The sequence below is a fragment of the Haliotis rubra genome, unplaced genomic scaffold (assembly GCF_003918875.1).
Source record: "Haliotis rubra isolate DU_JTF1 unplaced genomic scaffold, ASM391887v1 Scf103, whole genome shotgun sequence".
Taxonomy (NCBI): Eukaryota; Metazoa; Mollusca; class Gastropoda; order Lepetellida; family Haliotidae; genus Haliotis; species Haliotis rubra.
Window position 1 is genome coordinate 696030 of NW_025764926.1, and position 23113 is coordinate 719142.

Sequence of the window (23113 nt, forward strand, 5' to 3'; positions counted from 1 at the left end):
CTGTTTTTCACATAGCTAGAGTGGTTTGCAGACAAACAACTCATGTCCCGTGGAATCCACTGATGTAACCTATGGCAATTCCGAGGGTCAAGGGCTGAGGGCCTGGTTCGCCGCCTCCACGTCGACGGGTCCACGTATTTACTGTTAGCTTGAAAACGGTGTAAGCACCTACACGCTCTATGAAATAGAAGTTGTTATCCATAAAGTCGTATACTCCATTAATGACTCACAAACTTCTAGAAATTTTTGTGTGTGTGTGTGTGTGTTGTTTTGTGTGTTTGTTGTTGTTGTTGTTTTGTTTTGTGTGTGTGTGTGTGTGTGTGTGTCGTTGTGTGTGTGTGTTGTGTGTGTGTGTGTGTGTGTGTGTGTGTGTGCGTGTGTGTGTGTGTTTGTTAGATTTTAAGGGGGCTCACGGATTTCGTTCTGGGAGTAGGGGGTCATCTATTTTGTACATATGAACTTTGTACATAAATATATTTTTGTAAATATTGGAAGGGGGGGGGGCATTAATTTTGTACATGACATGCAGGGGGGTCACTTACTTTGTGCATAAATTTTAGAGGGGGGTAGGGGCGGTCACATTGTACATGCTTCTCCATAAAAATCATCATCACCCCTAGCCATAAATTATGAACGGTTCCCTAACAACCAAAGCATTCGTTTGAGTAAATTTCTAAGGCCACGCTTGAGGTTAGACGCATTCTATTGGTGTGTATAAAATTTATAAAAACAAATTATTCCTTTTAGATAGAAAGGAGCCCCTGGGAGTTTGGAGATTAAGAACCTCTATATTTGCTTCAGTTAGGGTTTTGGGGTTGTGAAAAGAACTGGGCGGAAGGGGAAATAATGTCGTTCCGATTAGAGGTTAGTCTTAGACTAACATCTATTTCTATTTAGACCCAGAATGAAATATACAAATTAGTCATTTATATTTAGAAAAACCATACGAACAATAAAATACCACAGAAGATCAGAATACTTTTATTTTCAGTAGCTGAGGCAATCTAGACTTCCCAAATCTCTTTAAACTTGATTTTGGTTCAGACCAGTCCCGCTTTTAAAATCGTGTGAAAAGTCGAAACAAGTAGTATATTTTCCGAAACCGTTTAGGCTATCAAATCAAACTGCTTGAATCCTGTCACGTAGATATTCGATGGTTTAAAATGTCACAAGGTTTCCTTTTAACCCCCCTATATGTGAATACGGGGGAATATAGTAGTAATCTGCTTGTCTGACCGTTTGTCCATATCTCTATAACTAAGGTATTCATTCACGAAACTTTGCACACACACAGGTTGTGAAGTGCCTTTTTCTAGGGCTGGGACGGGTCCAAATTTTCTACCCAGGTACCCCACCCATATTACCCTACCCTACCCGGATACCCGTTATGTAAGTTCTGGACATCAAATTTGCGAGAAATTGCAATATATATCTTCGGTTCGGAGGCTACAATTTCGAGTTTTTCAATATCTTAACCATGTATTATATTAAAAAAAGTGACTGTAAATTATGTCTCAATCCTCAAAGACAATACAACCTTTTAATCATGAAAGAATAACATATTACATTGTTTAGTCTATTAGTCACATGATTATGACTAGTCTCGTGGTATTGAGCCGAGCTAAAGCCCTTCCCTTAGTGCCCTTGACCAAGTCGAAAATGTGTGGCTAGAGGCTATCAGTGAAAGTCCTGAGGGAGAGGCCTGTGTCAAGTTTATGGACTATGTGACAACAACATGGATTGAGGGAGCCTGGGACCAACTGACTTGGAACCACTTTGCTAATGATGGCCACAGAACAAACAACAACATTGAAGGTTGGCACAACAAGATCAACTCCCTCACCCCATGCCACCCGAACATATTTGATTTCATTCAGCTCATCAAGAGGGAACAGTCTACAACTGAGGTGAAACTTGCACAGCAGAGAGGAAACAGACGTGAACCATCAAGACGCCGACAGTATGTGGCAGTTGACCAAGGTCTTCGTCGTGCAAAACACGAACTTTTAAGCAATGAAGTCTCTGTAATTGACTATACAGATTGAGTCTCACACCTTCTAGGAGAGTGTGCCTGATATGATGTGGTGATATATTTACATGTGATGTGATGTGAAATTGGGTTTAACGTCATGCTTGAGAATATTTCGCTCGTATGACGACGTGCATGCGTGTGTATGTGTATGTGTGGCTTCTTGTTCTAGCCCAGACTTAAGCTGGTTTCTATAGTGCTAGCCCACTGAGAAGCCATGCCGCAGTGAAGCATGAATACCCCACTCAGACACATTATACTGACTCCGAGCCGACCAGTCCTTGTTGTACCCAGTAATGCCGAGCGCCAGGCAGGGACCAACGATTACCATATTTTAACGTCTTTTGGTATGACGCGGTCGGTGATCGAACCTGCGACCTTCCGCTCTCCGAGCGGACGCTCTAACCACTACACCACGGAAGCGGTATATTTACATGTGAAAAGTGGTGATAAGATGTAAAAGGTGCAATAACTATAATACAAGTCAGTATATGATAAAATATATTTATGTATATTTTTGTATAATGAAAGATATATACTTTATATATATGTGTGTGTGTGGTGATAAGTTGCAGATGTTTGTGTAGCTAACTATAATATAAGTAAAAATATATGATAAAATATATTTCTATATATTTGCGAATGTTATATATGTGTGAGATATATATGCAAATAAGTACATTAAAATAATAAATAATAAAAATACACAATGAAATATTTTATGTTGTCTTTGTTTTTATTTTGTGGTAACACCCCTGTTAAGTTTGAAATGGACTGGTCCACGTGCCTACTTCGTCTAACAAGCAAAGTCACTCAACCCAGACTATGCCTGGGTCGTCTAATTGCTACTGTTTACCTCTTTAAAAAAAAGACGAAACAGGTTGATACCGAGACGGGTGCCCGGGTCCAACTCATTACCCACCCGTTCCGAATATCCGGATTACCCAGGCCTTCTTTTTACTATTTAGGAGTTTCTAGAATTTTATTCTTCCTGTTCCACGGCAACAAGTTTGGCTCAGTTCATAGTCAGTTCAAAGAGTGTTCGTGAATAGATACTGATTGGTTCCAGAGATATGGTCCGGACGAGGACACTAGGGCTGGGACGGGTACTCGGGTACCCGAATCCGGGTCGGGTACAGCTGGAATCGAGTCCTATTTCTTGGAATCGAGTACCCGGAAAGGAGAGAACTCTGTCATGACAAGTGCAGATAATAACTTGTCTTTTTCATAATTGACGCAACACTCATTTACATCATTGGTATTGTCCGATTAATGGGGGTTATTATTAACGAGTGTAATTTATCTGCGCATGAGCAGTTAGTAGTGAAAGTTACAGTTACAGCGGGAACGAAAAGTTCTGTGTTTTAACGATAAATGTAAGTAATGGTGTTATTCTTTATATTGGTTTAACAGACGTAAATTAAATAGCCTAAGATCTGTTTTAATGTCTTATTGCCATCCTTTCGAGTTTTCTATAATAATCTCTGTCAACTCGTGATTGAATATTCAGAGAGTTGACAGAAGCGCTGTATTCCTTACATTTCTGGGTACTCGATTCCGATTCGGGTAAGTAGATGCGGGTACTCGATTCCACGTTTTCCTACCCGTCCCAGCCCTAGAGGAGACTACTACACAGGGTGGAAGCGCTGTCCACGCAACTCCATTTCCTCGCTGGACAGTGAAAGAAGAAGATGTGATAGTGTGAATCGTGATAGTGTGAACATAGCATTTAGGGGATCCATCACAACAACTACCGTTTCCATTGCCAAGTCTGTATTTTCCGCGATCTTGTTTCGACACTCAGGAGGGTGCCCTCGCTTAACGCGTAATTGCAATAAATAGTGAGGGTGTCAAGCTGTTATAGAAAGACCTGTACATATTTCTAGACCCGTCTGCTAAATGACAAAACCTGATATACTTGCAAAATAAGGAAAATGCGAGGGAAAACTTACCATTACTCTTGCGTCACATGTTCTTCTTTCACTGTCCAGCGAGGAAAAGGAGTTGCTTTTGGGGCTCCTCCACATTTCGCGTGGACAGCGCTTCCGCCCTGTGTAGTTGTGTCCTCGTCCGGACCATATCACTGGAACTAATAAGTATTTATTCACGAAAATACATTGACCAGGTTGTCAACAGGTGCCTTTTGATATGTAGGGATTTTTAGAATTTTTGTTTTGTCTGCTAAGTCATAAGTCATCTACCATTTCTAACATCCATATATATACTCTCATGAAGTCGTACATATGTCTCTTGTAGGACTTAATCATATCTTTCAGTGAGTGAGTGAGTTTAGTTTTACGCCGCACCCAGCGATATTACAGCCATTTGGCGGCGGTCTGTAAATAGTCGAGTCTGGACCAGACAATCCAGTGATCAACAACATGAGCATTAATCTACGCAAAGAGGATAGGATGACATGACATTGTGTCGACCAAGTCAACGAGCCTGACAACCCGATACCCTTAGTCGCCTCTTACCACAAGCATGGGTTACTGAAGATACATTCTAACCGGGATCTTCACGAGTGATCACCTCTGTCAAATTTGTGAGAGATGGATTATTTGTCATCTCTTGGCAACTCTTGTTTAGTTTATTCCCTTGGGTCATGGAGACGGCCATGGTTAGTCTCTGTTGCATAATGTGTTCTCTATACAATTTCTTTTACAAAAAATATCAATTTAGTTATGTATTTCTAAAACATGAACGACGTTAACACTTATAAGATATGTGAAGCATGAACAGGTTATGGCAACTAATTACTTTCAGTCTCTTAAAGATATTTGTTTTGGAATAACATATATCACATATAGTAGATACCGCGGTGCCTGAGTGGGTGCTGCGCTGGCGATTAGGTGCCTGATTCTGAGCGGGTTGAATCCCAGATGGGACTCAACCCATCAAAAGTACTAGAATCTGTACTTCACTTCAATCCCAAATATAACATTGTTACATTTGACCACTTTTTAAATGGTATTGTGTATACGTATAATAATTGCTTTCATATATATGAATGTGAATCATATATATGCTTCAGTGGCCAAACACATAACAATACAAAAACGTCACAAAGCTCGAGAACCGTGGTATCGATGCATTTACATGACCTGACATATCACTGCCAAACAAAGATAAAAGAATTGCCAAATTGCGCACCCCCACTACCCCCTTTCCCCAAAATCCTGGATCCGCCCCTGGAATATTACATGTAGTAATAACTAAATGCTCCGATATTTTACCTTCTACTTAAAGTGTGAAATATGTCAATATGCCATATACCCCGTCTGTATTAAAAGTTCACCATATAATCTATTATATGGTCTAGTACAGAAAAGTGCGTTTATAATGAGCTATTGTTAATGGACCCAGAGACAATATAATCTATTATATAATTAGTGGTCCCATTTAGTTCTATGATGGACCGACTATAATTAGACCAACTACCGTAGTTGTAACGAACTACAATTAGTGGTCCCATTTAGTTCGATATAACCGTAATGTTAATGTATAATTAGTGGTCAAACTTCAATATAACCGTAGGTATAACAAACGACTATAATTAGTGGTCCCATTTAGTTCAATATAACCGTGGTTTAAAGACTATAATACTGGTCCCATAATATAACGTCTTGATTCCTAAGACGTCTTGAAGAAAGTTTTGGTTTGGAGCTAGCATACTATACAGCTTCGTTTGATTCGTACGATCGGCGTTAATACCACAGGTTCACTGCTCTAGGACGTCTGACAATACGATTACATCCTACTCTGCCAACAATCCCAAAGTCAAGTCAAAGTCAAAAGGTGTATATTGTATGAAAGGCCTCCGGTCCATATACATGAGAGTTACAGTGATAAAGGAATATTCTGGATATTTACATATATATTTAAGGGTATACGATTCGCTTTATAAAAAGATCTCTTTTAGCTAATGCATGCTTTATATACAAAGACAATTGAACAAGAATATTTTCATTATTAGTTTGTAACAAAGATATATATGCATAATGGGGTTGTTTTGCAACTGGTATATATTTCTTTCTTAATTCGTGATAACAAGGACATATCAGCGTATAATGGATTTCATTTTCTATCCCTACGTAACATAAAGGACAATAGCGACTTTCTTTCTGGACGGAGGTTTTTCTACCCTCATTAATCATTATTTAAAGATAACAAACCTAAACGATACTTTACGAACATTGTTCTTAAACTATATGTTGTAATTATTGATAAGTATTTTTTCTGGCTGGAGTAACGTTTTAAAGATCGTGTAATATTCATATTGTGAGCTTGAACAATCCCAATTTGCCTACATCCCAGTTTGCCTACAAAAATTACTGTAGGCAGAATGGGAAATGCTTTTTAACCTAGAAAATAATGGAACAACCCATTTACCTGTCACTGGAGGGTATGTTGTCGTGTTTGGAGAAAGGGTAATTCATGCAGTTTCACTTAAATTAAACATGATGATATAGGTGGTAATGAATGGCAAGTTAAAGTTTCCTGTCCAAGTTTGGCTTGAGACAGAATATTTTTGTCGTCCGTTTCCAAGACACACACATGCACGCTACTAACCCATACAGTCTTATCGTGTTGTGATATTTTTCAAGACAAATTCGGTCCACATACTTGAAAACGGGCGGTAGGATAGCCTAGTTGTTAACGTGTTCGCCCGGCATGCTGAAGACACGGGTTCAATTCCCCTATTGGTACAATGTGTGAAGCCCATTTCTGGTTTCCCCCGCCGTGATATTGCTTAAATAATGCTAAAAGCGGCGTACAACTAAACTAACCCACTACTAAAGAGACTCGTGAAGATCCGGGTTAGAATGAACCTTCAGCAACCCATGCTTGTCGTAAGAGGCGACTAACGGGATCAGGTGGTCAGGCTCGCTGGCTTGGTTGAAACATGTCATCGGTTCCCCATTTCGCAGATCAATGCTCATGCTGTTGATCACTTGATTGTCGGCTCCAGACTCGATTATTTACAGACCGCCGCCATATAGCTGGAATATTGCTGAGTGCGGCGTAAAAGTAAAGTCACTCACTACTAAAAACGGTACACGAGTACCAAGTTATGTCAAACGTTCTAGATTGAACCCATTCCATTCTACTTTGTATGTGACAAAAGAATTGTTCACTCTGATATTTCAGTGGCGCGTTCTAAAATAATTTCTATGAGCCAACTTCTGTGCCTGTTTGGTGTCCCGTGAAATCCAAAATTCTTTTGGGAAATTCAGTGTGTAATATGTATACGTTTGCCCTAACCAACGGAGAACACTATCGGGTTCTCCTATATTTTAAATTTACTAATGGACTATCAGTCATTCCAAAGTTCCCAAGCGTGGGCAACGAGTTGAAATAATAATGGAAAGCCCACTTTTGCGAATGGCAAGGGAGGTAACTCTTAAATACGTTCCTTTGTGGACTGGTTACACATTCTGAATGCGATTGAAACATCACGAGCTCCTTACAGCGTGTATACTAGCCCAGTGGAACATTGAAAAAACACAAAGACAGCATCCAAGTTTATTTCCGACAATGCGCAGTGTTTACTTTCGTTTCAATAGTTCCGTGTTGCCGGGAGGGCATTTATGGTTCTATCGGGGAAAAACGTAAGCTGTTTGTTTGTTTCGCTGAAAATTATACGTGTTTTAGCAGATGTCAATCATTTTGTTACGACTATAGTTATCATGATGACTGTGTTATTCACGGCCTGGTCCGGTTTTTAGCCAAATATGACTACCGACATCCAGGTGTGGGATAACAATTCTACATTACTTCAACCAAAGAGAGTAGAAAGTGACTTAACTCCAGATATGCTTCACAATCACACGCTGGTGACAGTTTCCAGTCTAGAACAAGATAGTGTGATAAATGACATCACTTACATGGGCGGATCCAGGAATTTTGAAAAGGGGGGTTGGTTTTTTTTCAAGGGCTCGAACGCACTGAACCCCCCATAGGCTCCGCCAACGCAAAACAAATCTTCAATGTGGTTTTAAGTCATTTTCAAACCCCCCTCTGGATCCGCCAATGCTTTACTTTGTGTACTGTGTAATTAAGTGAATTAGTAACTGCCAGGAACAAAATCTACATGTTCACGCTATAATCTTGTGCACCATGGCTTTTTAATCAGTGACATTTTTAACTTAATGTAGTTTTGTATTCAATAGTTCAGCCAGCTAAACTTCTTGTTCCTACCAAGGTATACACCGACAGTGTATATATATATAGGAACAAGACGTTTAGCTGGCTGAACTATGTATTCAACTGATATATTGGAGACAAAGTGTCAGCAAATATCTCACCGGTGAATATCTGAGTTAGAATTGTTCTTCAGCAACCCATGCTTGTCATAAACAGGCCACTAACAGATCGGGTAGTAAGGCTAGGTCGATGCATGTCATCTTATCCCAAATGTGTACATGATTTCTCATTATGACAATCACTGGAATATTTACAGATTGCTGTCATATAATTGTATAGCTGGAAAATTACATAGGTACTAAACAATAAACAAACATCGACATATATAAATATGTTGGTCACACGTTATAATGTTATTGCTGAAAGGTCACCTGTTTGAAAAAACAACACTTTGCCTAAGTCAAAACAGCTAGAATTTTGAGTAAAAATAGCACCATGTATGTTTCTTAATGTTCTTCTTAAAACAAGTATTCAATCTAAATTAAGGTAAACATGTAAACACAGATAATTGTGAAATTACTGCATCTACTCCAATTTACTCACTGATTCTGCTTTTGTAACCAAAGTTGTTATGAAAAGATCACTAGTCTGTCATACAGACCCTGAAACAAATGTAGCTCATGCAAGTCTAGAATGCTAAGTATTTGTTACCTACCTTAATCCCCATTTAGTGTAATATAATTACCACTATATGTTGTGTCATAGCATATTATTTTTCTAATCTAAAAAAAAATAGGGGAATCATTATAGAATTTATCAATATTGTGTATCTGTTGTTTTTCTATCATGACTTTGACCACAGACAGTCGATTCACTTCAAAACACTGAAAAGATTTATGTTACATTTAATATCTTCACAAGACAAGAATGTAATGTAGCCAATATAAAGCACTATGTGTCCTGTTTTCACATGTACAGATCAGCAGACCCAGGGATACAGATCATGTCCGGGCCAAGTATGCCAGAGGTAAGAAATGAGTGAGTGAGTCTAGTTTAACGCCGCTTTTAACAATATTCCAGCAATATCACATTGTAGTACCCATGTGGGAAATCAAACCCGGATCTTCTGCTTGACGGGCAAACGCTTTAACCACTAGGCTTTCCCAACGCAATAACAAGCTCTGAAGAATCAGACACTTATTACAGGTCATCAGGGGCATAGAGGAGTAGTGGTAAATGTATGATCTGCGTTTGATAATTACTAGGGCTGCAACAAATCCACTAGGAGGTGAATACGATACATATCATAAATATGGGGTAATGAATACAAATATTTGTTTCATGAATACAGTAACAAGTCAGCAGTTGATGTATTATTCATGTTATTCATTATATTCAATGAAACAATAACAAAATATGTATCTGACATGTCTTGACCACGTTGACAGTGTTATGTTATCACAACAATGACCAGTGGTCATGTAATTGTCAAATTAAACAGGTAACAGTGCTGACTATCATATCATGCTTTGGCCTGGATATATTCCAATTTATCACACTTTGATTAATAACCATTTCAAGGGAAAAACGATTGTTTAAAAATAATTGAATGTACGATATAGTGATCATGAATAATGAATTGAATAAGGTTACAGTTTGATCCTCGGAATTGCAACAGTCCAAATAATGATGATGTTTTCATGGGTACATCCTCACTTGACAAGGGCGGTGGGGTGGCCTAGTGGTTAAACCGTTAGCTTGTCACACCGAAAACCCGGGTTTGATTTCTCACATGGGTACAATGTGTGAAGCCCATTTCTGGTGTCCCGCCATAATATTGCTGGAATATTGCTAAAAGCTGAGTAAAACCATACTCACTCACTGAGATGACACTGAATGAAATAGACACCACCAGGATGTTTGGAAAGAATACAATCTGTGGCTCCTCACACAACTAGTCTGATTAACATCCAGGATGTGTAGAAAAGAATTTCTCAAGATATGAAAAGCAGTAACACATAAACATTATTTATTTATGGTTGTCAGTTGTCACTTCTTATTAACTAGCACCTGACATGTTGCCTGGCAACCCTGAATATAACAATAATTTCTTAAAGGAACTTTTTATGTTAGTTTGGAGGTTCCATTACCCAAAATTTAAAGAATATTCACCAAAATGAGGGTATAATTTATCATAAGTTGACTTTTATCTTAAATGAAACATATAAAAGTCATAGGAATGTGTCCGTCCATTCTGACATGAAATGATAAGAGCGTTCCTGGTTTCTGTTTTCCATGCACATGTGGAAATTTGTGCCTTGATGTGATAAAAAGTATTCTCGTCAAGTTGATCTTTCTGCTTCTTGCTAGGTCAGGGGATCAGATCAAAACTGACTTTCATAATTATTGTGTTCAGGTCTGAGTTGTTGGCAATAACTTGTCTTTATGCAGAAGGTAGAAGAAGATGCATCTGCTGAGAAGTCAGGAGCTTGTGGTGGGAGCACCAGCAAAGACAGCGGCAACACCAAAACATACGTCAAATACACAGGTAAATACTTCATACGTTCATTGGCTTGTACCTTGCTGATCCTACTGTGGATAACGAGTACCTGGCCTTATATTGAAGTAGATTGATGATCATGCTGTAGATAACAAGTACCTGGCCTTATATTGAAGTACCTTGATGATCATGCTGTGGATAACAAGTACCTGGCCTTATATTGAAATAGATTGATGATCATGCTCTAGATAACAAGTACCTGGCCTTATATTGAAGTAGATTGATGATCATGCTCTAGATAACAAGTACCTGGCCTTATATTGAAGTACCTTGATCTTACTGTGGATAACAAGTACCTGGCCTTATATTGAAGTAGATTGATGATCTTACTGTGGATAATGAGTACCTGGCCTTATATTGAAGTAGATTGATGATCATGCTCTAGATAACAAGTACCTGGCCTTATATTGAAGTAGATTGATGATCATGCTCTAGATAACAAGTACCTGGCCTTATATTGAAGTACCTTGATCTTACTGTGGATAACAAGTACCTGGCCTTATATTGAAGTAGATTGATGATCATGCTCTAGATAACAAGTACCTGGCCTTATATTGAAGTACCTTGATCTTACTGTGGATAACAAGTACCTGGCCTTATATTGAAGTAGATTGATGATCTTACTGTGGATAATGAGTACCTGGCCTTATATTGAAGTAGATTGATGATCATGCTCTAGATAACAAGTACCTGGCCTTATATTGAAGTAGATTGATGATCATGCTCTAGATAACAAGTACCTGGCCTTATATTGAAGTACCTTGATCTTACTGTGGATAATAAGTACCTGGCCTTATATTGAAGTAGATTGATGATCATGCTCTAGATAACAAGTACCTGGCCTTATATTGAAGTACCTTGATCTTACTGTGGATAACAAGTACCTGGCCTTATATTGAAGTAGATTGATGATCTTACTGTGGATAATGAGTACCTGGCCTTATATTGAAGTAGATTGATGATCATGCTCTAGATAACAAGTACCTGGCCTTATATTGAAGTAGATTGATGATCTTACTGTGGATAATGAGTACCTGGCCTTATATTGAAGTACCTTGATGATCATGCTCTAGATAACAAGTACCTGGCCTTATATTGAAATACCTTGATCTTACTGTGGATAACAAGTACCTGGCCTTATATTGAAGTAGATTGATGATCTTACTGTGGATAATGAGTACCTGGCCTTATATTGAAGTAGATTGATGATCTAACTGTGGATAATGAGCACCTGGCCTTATATTGAAGTAGGTTGATGATCATGCTGTAGATAACGAGCACCTAGCCTTATATTGAAGTATATTGATAGGTTGATGATCTGCTGTAGATACTGTGGATAATCTTACTGTGGATAACGAGCACCTGGCCTTAAATTGAAGTGCCTTGATCTTTCTGTGGATAATGAGTACCTGGCCTTAAATTGAATTACCTTGATCTTTCTGTGGATAATGAGTACCTGGCCTTATATTGATGTACCTTGATGATCTTACTGTGGATAACGAGTACCTGGCCTTATATTGAAGTACCTTGATGATCTTACTGTGGATAATGAGTACCTGGCCTTATATTGAAGTACCTTGATGATCTTACTGTGGAGAAGGAGTACCTGGCCTTATATTGAAGTACCTTGATGATCTTACTGTTGATAACAAGTACCTGGCCTTATATTGAAGTACCTTGATGATCTTACTGTGGATAACGAGTACCTGGCCTTATATTGAAGTATTTTGATGATCTTACTGTAGATATGAGTACCTGGCCTTATATTGAAGTACCTTGATGATCTTACTGTTGATAACAAGTACCTGGCCTTATATTGAAGTATCTTGATGATCTTACTGTGGAGAAGGAGTACCTGGCCTTATATTGAAGTACCTTGATGATCTTACTGTGGATAATGAGTACCTGGCCTTATATTGAAGTATCTTGATGATCTTACTGTGGAGAAGGAGTACCTGGCCTTAAATTGAAGTACCTTGATGATCTTAATTGAAGTACCTTGATGATCTTACTGTGGATAAGGAGTACCTGGCCTTAAATTGAAGTATTTTGATGATCTTACTGTAGATATGAGTACCTGGCCTTATATTGAAGTACCTTGATGATCTTACTGTTGATAACAAGTACCTGGCCTTATATTGAAGTACCTTGATGATCTTACTGTGGATAACGAGTACCTGGCCTTATATTGAAGTACCTTGATCTTTCTGTGGATAACGAGTACCCGGCCTTATATTGAAGTACCTTGATCTTACTGTGGATAACGAGTACCTGGCCTTATATTGAAGTACCTTGATGATCTTACGGTTGATAACAAGTACCTGGCCTTATACTGAAGTACCTTGATGATCTTTCTGTGGATAATGAGTACCTGGCCTTATATTGAAGTAGATTGATGATCATGCTTGTGATAACGAGTACCTGGTATATATTGAAGTAGCTTGTTTATAATCACACACAGGTCTCCTAGCTCCTCACCTTCACCATTTGTAACTAGTTTCCATTTCTGCTCAGCTCCAGATGGTGCCTGCTTCAATGTCCATACTTCTGGCAAGGCACCTAACATGCAGGTTAGCTACAACAACGTGATGCACGTGACAGACAGCTCATTCGCCAATCCAAACAGACCCAGGTTACGACCAAAGATAGCGCCAAGTCTGCCTTTAGTCAGTAAGTTGGCGTCAGAGCGCATTTCAACATAAGTATAAATGGTGTTTTAATGTGTGATGTTCAGCCTTGCAACTTTTCAATATAAGTATGAATGGTGTTTTATTGTGCAGTGTTGATTTCTCTGTGATGATCAAAGATTGTCTATGACAGTGAATTACATGCATTGCTAATCTGTTGGGCTATCATGATCTGACGTTCCCTGAAATTTAGCAGACACGTCACGTCAGAGAAATTTATCTTTGCTGTCCAACAGTTAGTTTGTGTCCAAATATGAACAATATATTGCAGGAATAGTGTATTAAATGTCAGTATCCTACATGGCAATATCTGCTATATATTTTAATACACATTACTGGAAAAAGTTGTTAAAGAAACTATCATATTGTTACATCGACCAGTTGACATCTTAAACGGTAAGAGGAACTGTGCAAACATGCACATGGTACACAAGTCAAACGGACAGTAAGATCTAGTATTTTTCCTTATCCTGACTCATGCTTATTGCTTGTCTCCCTTTCCTTCCGAATGCTAGTGGAACACTTGAATCCCCTTTTGAAGCTCCCTTCAAAAAAGCGGACGTAAAATCACTTAACAGGAGTCATCTCCCTTCTCAGGTTTTGGCGGGAAACGGCGCCACCTGTCTCCCATGCTCCTCACTCTCTCCTGATTCGCCCGAGTGGGCGGTTGTGAGAACACCTGGTCCCCTATACGGCATTTTATCCTTTTATTATTTAGGCTTTTCTTCTAAATTAGCTGTATAAGGCTTTAGTTAACGTTTACCTACAATATTCTACAGAATTATTTCTCAAATTTCTCTGTTTTATCACGTTTTTACGTGACTGTTCAGATTGTTTACAATTGATGAAATCTTGTTCTGGTTGTAGGTATCGGTTGTCTGCTGTTGATCCACATAACCTATGTCCTAATTGCAAGCCCGTATGTTTATCTGACTCTCGTTGTCAGTTGTGTTTTCACCTGTCTGATATTGCATTTTACAAATATTCATATTATCTGTCTAGACGTGCAAAGGAAAGGTCCAGACGAGATTTACACGACATGTGCTAAGCTTGCAGAGGACCGGCAGTTGGTGTCTGCGCAGATTCACCATTCCAGTGGTCTACCGGGGTCGTCTACGGAGGAGGTTGCTGCCGTAGACAACGCTGGCTCGAGGAAGAGGTCATCTACATCTGATAATTCCTCATCGCAGTCTAAGAAGACTAGGGCATCATCTTCCCAGAGGAAGAAGTCAGCTACAACTAAGACTTCGTCGAAGTCTCCACATGGGGCAACGCAGAAAACGAGCTCTTTTTCAGCTGAGATCGTCCCTCTGGAAGAAATAAATGTCTACGATGAGCCGCCCATCCTCATCCCTGAGATCACATCTAAGAAGAAGACGAAGGCGTCTTCTACCGTGACCACGGTAGAAGAAGCCTCATCCGTCTCAGATGCGTCGTCGTTACAACAGACAACGCAGACCTTCAACCCGGGCGCCTTTATGCAGCAATTTACCCGACAAATGTTGGATCTGATGGAACAACGGTTTGCACGCAAGAGAGCTGCGACGAAGACAGCGTGAACCCGAGTGAAGGTCAACTGAGCTGCACACCAGCTGAACCAACGTCCTGCAGGGCGTACAGGAAGATTCCAGCTCGACTACAGCGTCCGCACGAATATCTGGCAGCCATACCAACGTGGAACCTGCACCGACTACGTTCGCGGAAGGACTAGACGTTCGCTGAACCCACGTAGATCATCATCGACTTCAGATACGGACGTTCGTCACGAACCTGCACGTAACGGTTCGTTACCAAGGAGAAGAGAATCAACACCCGTACAAAGACATAGAGATTCGTCACAAGGCTCCAACCCTCGACAAAGCTGTTCACCTACGCGCAGGTTCGCGCTAAGGCGCGCACGATCATCTCTATCTCCACGCAGGTCCCCACGAAGGAAGTCACTAACACATTCACGAACGTATGGTTCGCCACGAAGGTCACCACGCAGGTCGCCTTACAGATCGCCACGCAGGTCACCACATAGATCGTCTTACAGATCACCTTACAGATCTCCTCGGTCAGATGACACTAGAAGACATCTATCCTCAGAGCAGGAAGATGACTGCGGAATTATATTTTCCGACTCTGAAATCAAGTCATGGATGGCCAACGGTTTGGAACTCCCATCACCCTCTAAGGAGACCAACGAAGCACTATCGTACTTGATGTTGAATGATGATATAGACACACTCACGATGCCACCTATCGACCCTGTCTCAGACGTTCCAGACAACCTCAGCACAGCCTTCAAGAAGGCAACTAAATACCAGACTCAGAGTATTCCGTCGTTCAACGCTAAGAAGTTCTCTCTACACCATATGGAACCCTTCATGAAGGCTCCAGAGATAGACGAGAATTATAAGATCATCAACGACACTCGGACGAAATCTTACAAGATAGAAGATAAAAAGCTGGCACAGTTAGACACAGTAACCAGACGAACCTTCTTCGGCCTAGCCAGGTCAAGAGCTATCAATGAGACCCTCATCTCGAAGTTTAAGAATTCAACTTCAGATGAAAATCGAATGGTTTATTCAGCTCTACTTACACAGAAAAAGGATCATCAGTTCATGTCTGAACACCTATGATCCATTTCTGCAGGCTTAACATTATCAAGAAGGCAAGGACTGTTCCTGTACTTGGAGCGAGAAATTTACCAAGACACTCTACAGAGCCCCTTGGTCAGCACCATCCATTTTTGCAGGAGAAATTGATGAAGTCGCCAAAGAAGTCGCTAAAGATTCCAGAGAGGTGATGATGATCAAGTCTATCGATACACTGGCCAGTGTGATACGTCAGACCTCCCAATGTTATTCCGGCAAATTGAAGTTTGCAGGCATCCAGAGAGCAAGGGATAAGAAATTAGGCAACGCTAAAGGGAATAAGGATTCTTTTAGTCGCCCATCCGCAGCTCCAAGAGGTAACTACGGAAGAGGTCGGCCCTTTCGAGGTGTCAGAAGTTCCAGACGATGAAAAACGGGTTCGGAATGACTTGAGTCTTCCACCCCCAGCCGTTCCAGTACAACCTTCACAAGTGGGTGGACGTCTGCAACTCTACTGGAAGAATTGGGGAATTCTTCAAGACGACTTCATATCTCAGATTCTACGCACAGGTTACAGGATACAGCTACAAGCAGTACCACCAGTAACAATCAACCCACTGGTTCACAACTACGCTGCAGACCAGAAGGGAAATCTACTAGAAGCCATCACATCTCTACTAGAGAAAGAGGCAATAGAAGAGATAAAACAGGACTGCGTCACACCAGGTTTTTACTCCCCAATTTTTCTGGCACCAAAGAAAAACTCAAAAGAAAAGTTCCGACTCATTTACAACATGAGGAAATTCAACAAAGATTACCTGCTAACACCCGCAAAGTTCAAGATGATACATCTGCCACAACTACGACATCTTATAAGTCGGCTAGACTACCTCGCCAGCATAGATTTACAGGATGCATACTTACACTTCCCGATCCATCCAGAGTCAAGGAAATATCTTCGATTCCTGTTCAACGGACGTCATTTCCAATGGAAGGTCCTGCCATTTGGAATATCGTCAGCCCCCTGGTTGTTTATTCGAGTGACAAAGCCTATCAATATATATCTACATCGTCGAGGTCTCACGCGAGTCGCTCTACCTAGACGACGGGATTCAAGCTCAGCAAGATCCCAGTCAACTCAGACTGCAATTGAACTTCACCATCAGACTTCTCACTCAACTAGGATGGCTAGTAAATCTCCTCAAGTCGGAAATAGAGCCTACTCAGGACTTACAATTCCTAGGAATACGGCTTATAACAACGAAGAATCGCATTCTCGTTCCAGAGGATCGTTGGATCAAGATACAACAAATGATCTCTCAAGTTCTACTCTCTCCGTTACCACTACGAGAATGGCAGAGCCTATTAGGTCTCCTCACGTCAGCTCAAGACATGACGCACAGAGGAAGACTACAACTGCGTCCACTACAGAGATTTGTGAACACTCACTTACACAGTCTGGATCCCTTCGAAACACCAGACAGACTAAAACCATATCTACTATGGTGGACTCAGAAGTCGAATGTTTGCGGCAGAAATTACTTAATAGAGCCAGAGTGCAACGTCCACCTGCAAGGATGGGGAGCACACCTCGACAACGAAGTGGCTGCCGGGAAATGGTCGAAACAAGAAATGAATCTGCATATCAACATGCTCGAGATGAAAGCAGTAGTAAATGCCCTACTACATTGGTCCAACATACTAAGAAACGCAAAATTGATGATCCATCGGACAACTCAACAGTGGCGTTCTACATAAACAAATAAGGATAAACAAGATCTCGTAATTTTCTAGACCTGAGCTTTCAACTATTCAACATAATAGACAATCTGAACATCTATGTGAAAGCATGTCACATTCCGGGAGCCAAGAATGTAATAGCAGATGCGCTATCTCGACCACATCAACCATCCCCAACAGAATGGATGTTACATCCACAAACATTCAGATGCATCATACGGACGATAGGATCTCCACTCGTAGACCTATTCGCCACAAGATTCAACAATCAACTGGCAACATTCGTCTCTCCAATTCCCAATCCGCAAGCATGGGCAACAGACGCTTTAAGCATCCCATGGGAAGGACTAAACGTGTATGCGTTCCCTCCGCCAGCGTTAATACCACAGGTACCGCAAGTTCACAAGTATCCCAGATCATTCCACCTACACGTATGGAACGTATCACGACTTGCTTGTCGAAAAGAGGATACTCCGCCAGAGCAGCGAAGGCAGTTACACTAGCTTTACGCAGATCTACTCGTAACTTGTATGACGACAAGTGGCAAAGCTTTGAGAAATATGCATCGAGGAAAGGTTTCACAGCAGTGAAAGCAACACATCCTCAAGTGGCGGAATATCTTTGTCATCTCAGACAAATAAAGAGATTAAAAGGTTCAACATTATCTACATACCTAGTGGCTCTCAGCTCAGTTATCACTATGAAGACAGGCGTGAAACTGACGAAAGTGCCAGAGTTACTGGCCTTGCTACGTTCTTTTAAACTGGAAGACAAACAAAGGAAATTTGAAGCATCGGCTTGGGATCTCAACGTGGTGTTACAACATCTCACCAGTGATGCGTACGAACCACTAGAAAGAACTTCTTACGAATTTCTTACTATTTCTGATCGCCTTGGCAACAGCGGCGTGGATGTCAGAAATACATGCTCTGGACTTCGAAAGAATACGTTTTGACACACGTCACAACATAGTTCATCTAGGATTGAGATGGGATTTCATAGCCAAGAATCAACTGCCAGGTCAACCGGACAGACAATTCCACATCCCAGCATTATCTACAATCCTTGGTCCACAGGATATACAAGACTTATCCTTATGTCCAGTCAGAGAACTGAAAATCTATCTACAAAAGTCTAAAACCAGGAGACGAAAATTCAAAAGCCTTTTCATCCCCATATCATCGGAGACACCCACAGAGATCTCACGTACTACGATATCAGTTTGGATGAGAGCAATCATACTACGAGCCTACAAGGCAGCAGGACTTGAGCCTCCACAAGCCTCCAGCCCTCACGAAGTTAGAGCATTGGCATCTACACTCGCTCTACATGGAAACTGCTCAATTTCCATGATCATGGAAGGGTGTTTTTGGAAATCGGAGACAATGTTTGCTAACCACTACCTCAGAGACATCGCTACCGAGGACGTCTCCGGTATCCACCAGTTTGGGCCTCTGGTTGTAGCACAACAGCTGACGGTCCCGCAAAGGCGCTGAGATGTATCTCACCCCTTTACTGCATGTCATGCAAAGCTCATACTCCAAGGAATAGAGCTTATAGTCCATGTATACGTCTAGAACAGACTAGCATGAATATTAGACCATGTACTTGTCAGGAATTACTTGTACACGGATAGGGTCACTGCTCCACTTGATACGAACATCAAGAGTTGGAGTTATTGAAATCCACATGTACGGTTACAGAAGAGTTTGATATATTGTGGTCCCCCCAATTTACCAGATAAAGTTCGACATATGGATCAACAGCCGCAGCAGTGCCATCAAAAGTTCCCATGGGAGGTAAATAGGACGTAAATTCATCACTAAGGAATCCAGAAGTGGCTTGACCCACCACCAATTCCGTCGGATTCTACAAGCAATAAGCATGAGTCAGGATAAGGAAAAATATGTAACTTTCTGAATAAAATTGATATTTTATACTTATCCTGACTCATGAGGTGAGCCCTCCCAACCTCCCCTCAAGGCACTCTGGATTTCCCAGTAAATCAGTGTGTCGGGCTGTAAAATATGGAGAGAGTGAGGAGCATGGGAGACAGGTGGCGCCGTTTCCCGCCAAAACCTGAGAAGGGAGATGACTCCTGGTAAGTGATTTTACGTCCGCTTTTTTGAAGGGAGCTTCAAAAGGGGATTCAAGTGTTCCACTAGCATTCGGAAGGAAAGGGAGACAAGCAATAAGCATGAGTCAGGATAAGTATAAAATATCAAATTTATTCAGAAAATTACATGTTTACGTTTTATCTCACCTTAACATGATACCAAATTTCTTAGGTTCTCAGCAATTTCGCATGGGTGTTTCTGAATTTTTTTATGCAGCATGCTGACTATTATGGGATATATGTTTGGTTTTCTTGTCATATTTGTGTCCCTGCTGGTGAGTGAGTTAAAATTTAACGCATCAGCATTATTTCTGCCATTATTTCTGGCAAGTCGAAATGTGAAATATCAATGCTGTTTTGGTCTATCAAAACTGCTGTTACATATACATGTATTGGCATGTTCTTGTTTACTCTTTGATTATGACTTTTATAATTAAATATTTCAAATTTTCAAGAAAAGGGTCAAGTGAGCTGCTTTATGGCTCTACAGAGGTACAGATAAGCTGCGTATCTGCGTGAATTACATAAATATTTATGTGAAAACTCAATTCCTATTAAGTCTGTTGCGGACAAGTAGGCTTGAATTTTGGTAAATACTCAATAAATGTGATCTTGCATGCGTACACACGAAAATGTTAAATCTTAGCTTGCATACCGGTGGACAGATAAAATAACTGATGTATACTGAGAGGTTCTATTTCAGGACATGAACTTGACAACTTGCAGTCTTTCTTATTGTTTCTCATATTGCAGATCAAATATAAATAACAAACACTAACATTTAAACTTATCATATTTTTTAAGTTAATGGAAAATGGCAATATACCCAATTGAGTTTGAGTGAGGTGATTACAATGTATTTGGTTACTCAACGGAAAATTAGGATACCCAATTGAGATTAACACAAGCGAGTACATAACTCAATGACCCAAAAAGTTATCTGTAGCTCTGGGCTTTTTTTTTTACATTAATGTTATGTTTTGATTTATATTTACAAAATGCCAAACAATGTCTGTTTCTCTCTATTAAGAATCAACAGAAGTCCCTGGGCCCATTGCTATGGAAATAATTGCAAACAACATCGGGAAGGACTGGAGATATCTAGGACGAGAGCTTGGACTGTCTGAAGGAGAGATGGACAATATTAGAGCTGACTACCGGACTGAGGGTCAGTATGAGATCAGCTACCAGACAGTTCGCAAGTGGAAGGAACAAGCATACCCAACAGAACTCCACCGACTTGCAAAATGCTGTGCCAGAGCAGGCCGTGGTGATATTGCCGACAAGCTGGCAAAAATGAAGCAGGAGGGACAATCTTGAGAAGATTTGTTCCTGAAAAACTGACTTACTTTTTATGAACTTTTTTTGTCCAAGGCAGATGTTCATCTGTGATAACCTGTGTCGTGCCACTCAGTCTCATCAAAATCAGGGGCAGTGGGGTAGCCCAGCAATTAAAGTGTTCGCTCGTCACATCGAAGACCCGCAGGGGTGGAAATAACCCATTGCCCGACGCCCGAGTCCACTGTTTTTTTCTGTTAGGCAAGCAAATTTGTATATCACACTGTACCAGTGTCCAGTTGACTTTCCAATATTAATTACGTTGTTTATTTAAAAAATCAACAAGAAAACGGCCGGTATAGTGGAAAAATTATCAGGGCAAGTGATTTTACATGTGCCACTGTACCAGAGTACACTAGCAATTTTAAAGTTATTTCCACCCCTGACCCGGGTTAGATTCCGCACATGGGTGCAATGTGTGAAGTCCATTTCTGGTGTCCCCTGCCGTGATATTGCTGGAATATTGCTAACTGCAGGATAAAAAGAACTCACTTGCTCATCATAATCAGGTCTTCATTTTCGCTATCGCTACACACACATCTGATGACATACCAGTACAGTTTATGTCTGTACTCTGTCATGAACCTCAACCAACCAATGAAATGACAGACAGGAAGTTGACATTCGCTAATCAGAAAAAAAATGTCTTGAGGTTTACAGAACTGGTATTGAATGGCCTCTTCCATTCCTGCTTATATGTTGCAGAATAGTTTTTAAAAAGTTCTCAAAATTAGAAACTGTGCAAATTGCATTTGCAAATTTCACATTCAATGTAAAATGCTACATAAAAGTGATGATTAATATATTATGAACATAAACTTCCTGGAGTCTTCAAGAAATATTCAGTCATGACTTTTCAGTAAGTGAAGTGAGTTTTCTAAGAATTAAACATGTTTCAGGTCCTGACAACCTAAGATATGTTCCATTGTCATGTGTTTCAAACACTAAAACAGTAGGTCCAAAGTTATTGGTGTTCGATTATGAGAAAATGTGATCGATTGCTTGGTCGTTTGGTCAGCGACCAATCTTCGATTATTTCAAGTAATCGGAACACCACTAACACACTATGGTACAAAAACAAAGGTTGTCAGTTTGAGGGAAGATAAATAGAAGTAACAAATTTGATGTAACATTATTCCAGTCAACTTACTAATCAGCCAATGAGCATCAAGGTATTGTTAGTTCAGTATGAGCAAGTGAGGCTGATCAGATTTCAGTATCTTGAATTTTGCATTCACCTTAGTTTCAAACTTAGGTTTAGTTAAGGCTGCACTGTAATGTAGTTTTCAATAGTCCATATATGCTTTTGTTCTGTATTGGCATCTAGTTGCGTCTGAATTACGGCGGCAAAAAAATGAAAGAAATTACAGAAAACTAGCATCTGATCTGCTCAAGCACCCAAGCACCCTTCTAACATATGAGGCAGTTTGTTCTGGCTAGAGGTTCCCCTGATTTAACCCTTTGTCTGCCACATCTTCACACAGAAAGGTGCAGCAGTGATGAACAAATACCTTCTTTAACTTATATTGGTAAGGTCTACCATGCATAAATCTACTGCTCCACGTTCGATAGGTATATTGTAATCTCTCCACGATACAGAAAACTAATTCCCACATGTCAAGTGAGCATGTTTATAGGAACAGGTATCATCCCAATAACCCTTTCGAAGGTCGAGTTTTTGTATACATTGAAATGTATGTTTCATGAGTCCTGATGGGTTCATCGTGGGTTCGGGACTCTGATATACCATGCTCCATGGTCTGATGGCACCATGCTTGAAGGGTTTACCAAAGTGATGAATATCAATCATTTACAACCAATTTCTGATGTTCTCCCATATTTATATTTTGCTCACGAGAACCTGGTTTGTTCAAATACAGTACTTATCATTGTACATACACATATTTTGATAAT

At 40.3% G+C, this 23113-nt stretch overlaps 1 protein-coding gene across 1 annotated transcript; it reads left to right on the forward strand.

Annotated features, from left to right (window-relative positions):
- The first annotated feature begins 7516 nt into the window (after positions 1–7516).
- On the forward strand, positions 7517–21396 carry LOC124272033. The gene is made up of 5 exons (XM_046707182.1): positions 7517–7641; positions 9155–9203; positions 10628–10724; positions 13251–13406; positions 20892–21396. The coding sequence occupies exons 1-5, from the start codon at positions 7568–7570 to the stop codon at positions 21179–21181; spliced, it is 666 nt and encodes a 221-aa protein (XP_046563138.1). The 5' UTR covers positions 7517–7567; the 3' UTR covers positions 21182–21396.
- The last annotated feature ends 1717 nt before the right edge of the window (positions 21397–23113 follow it).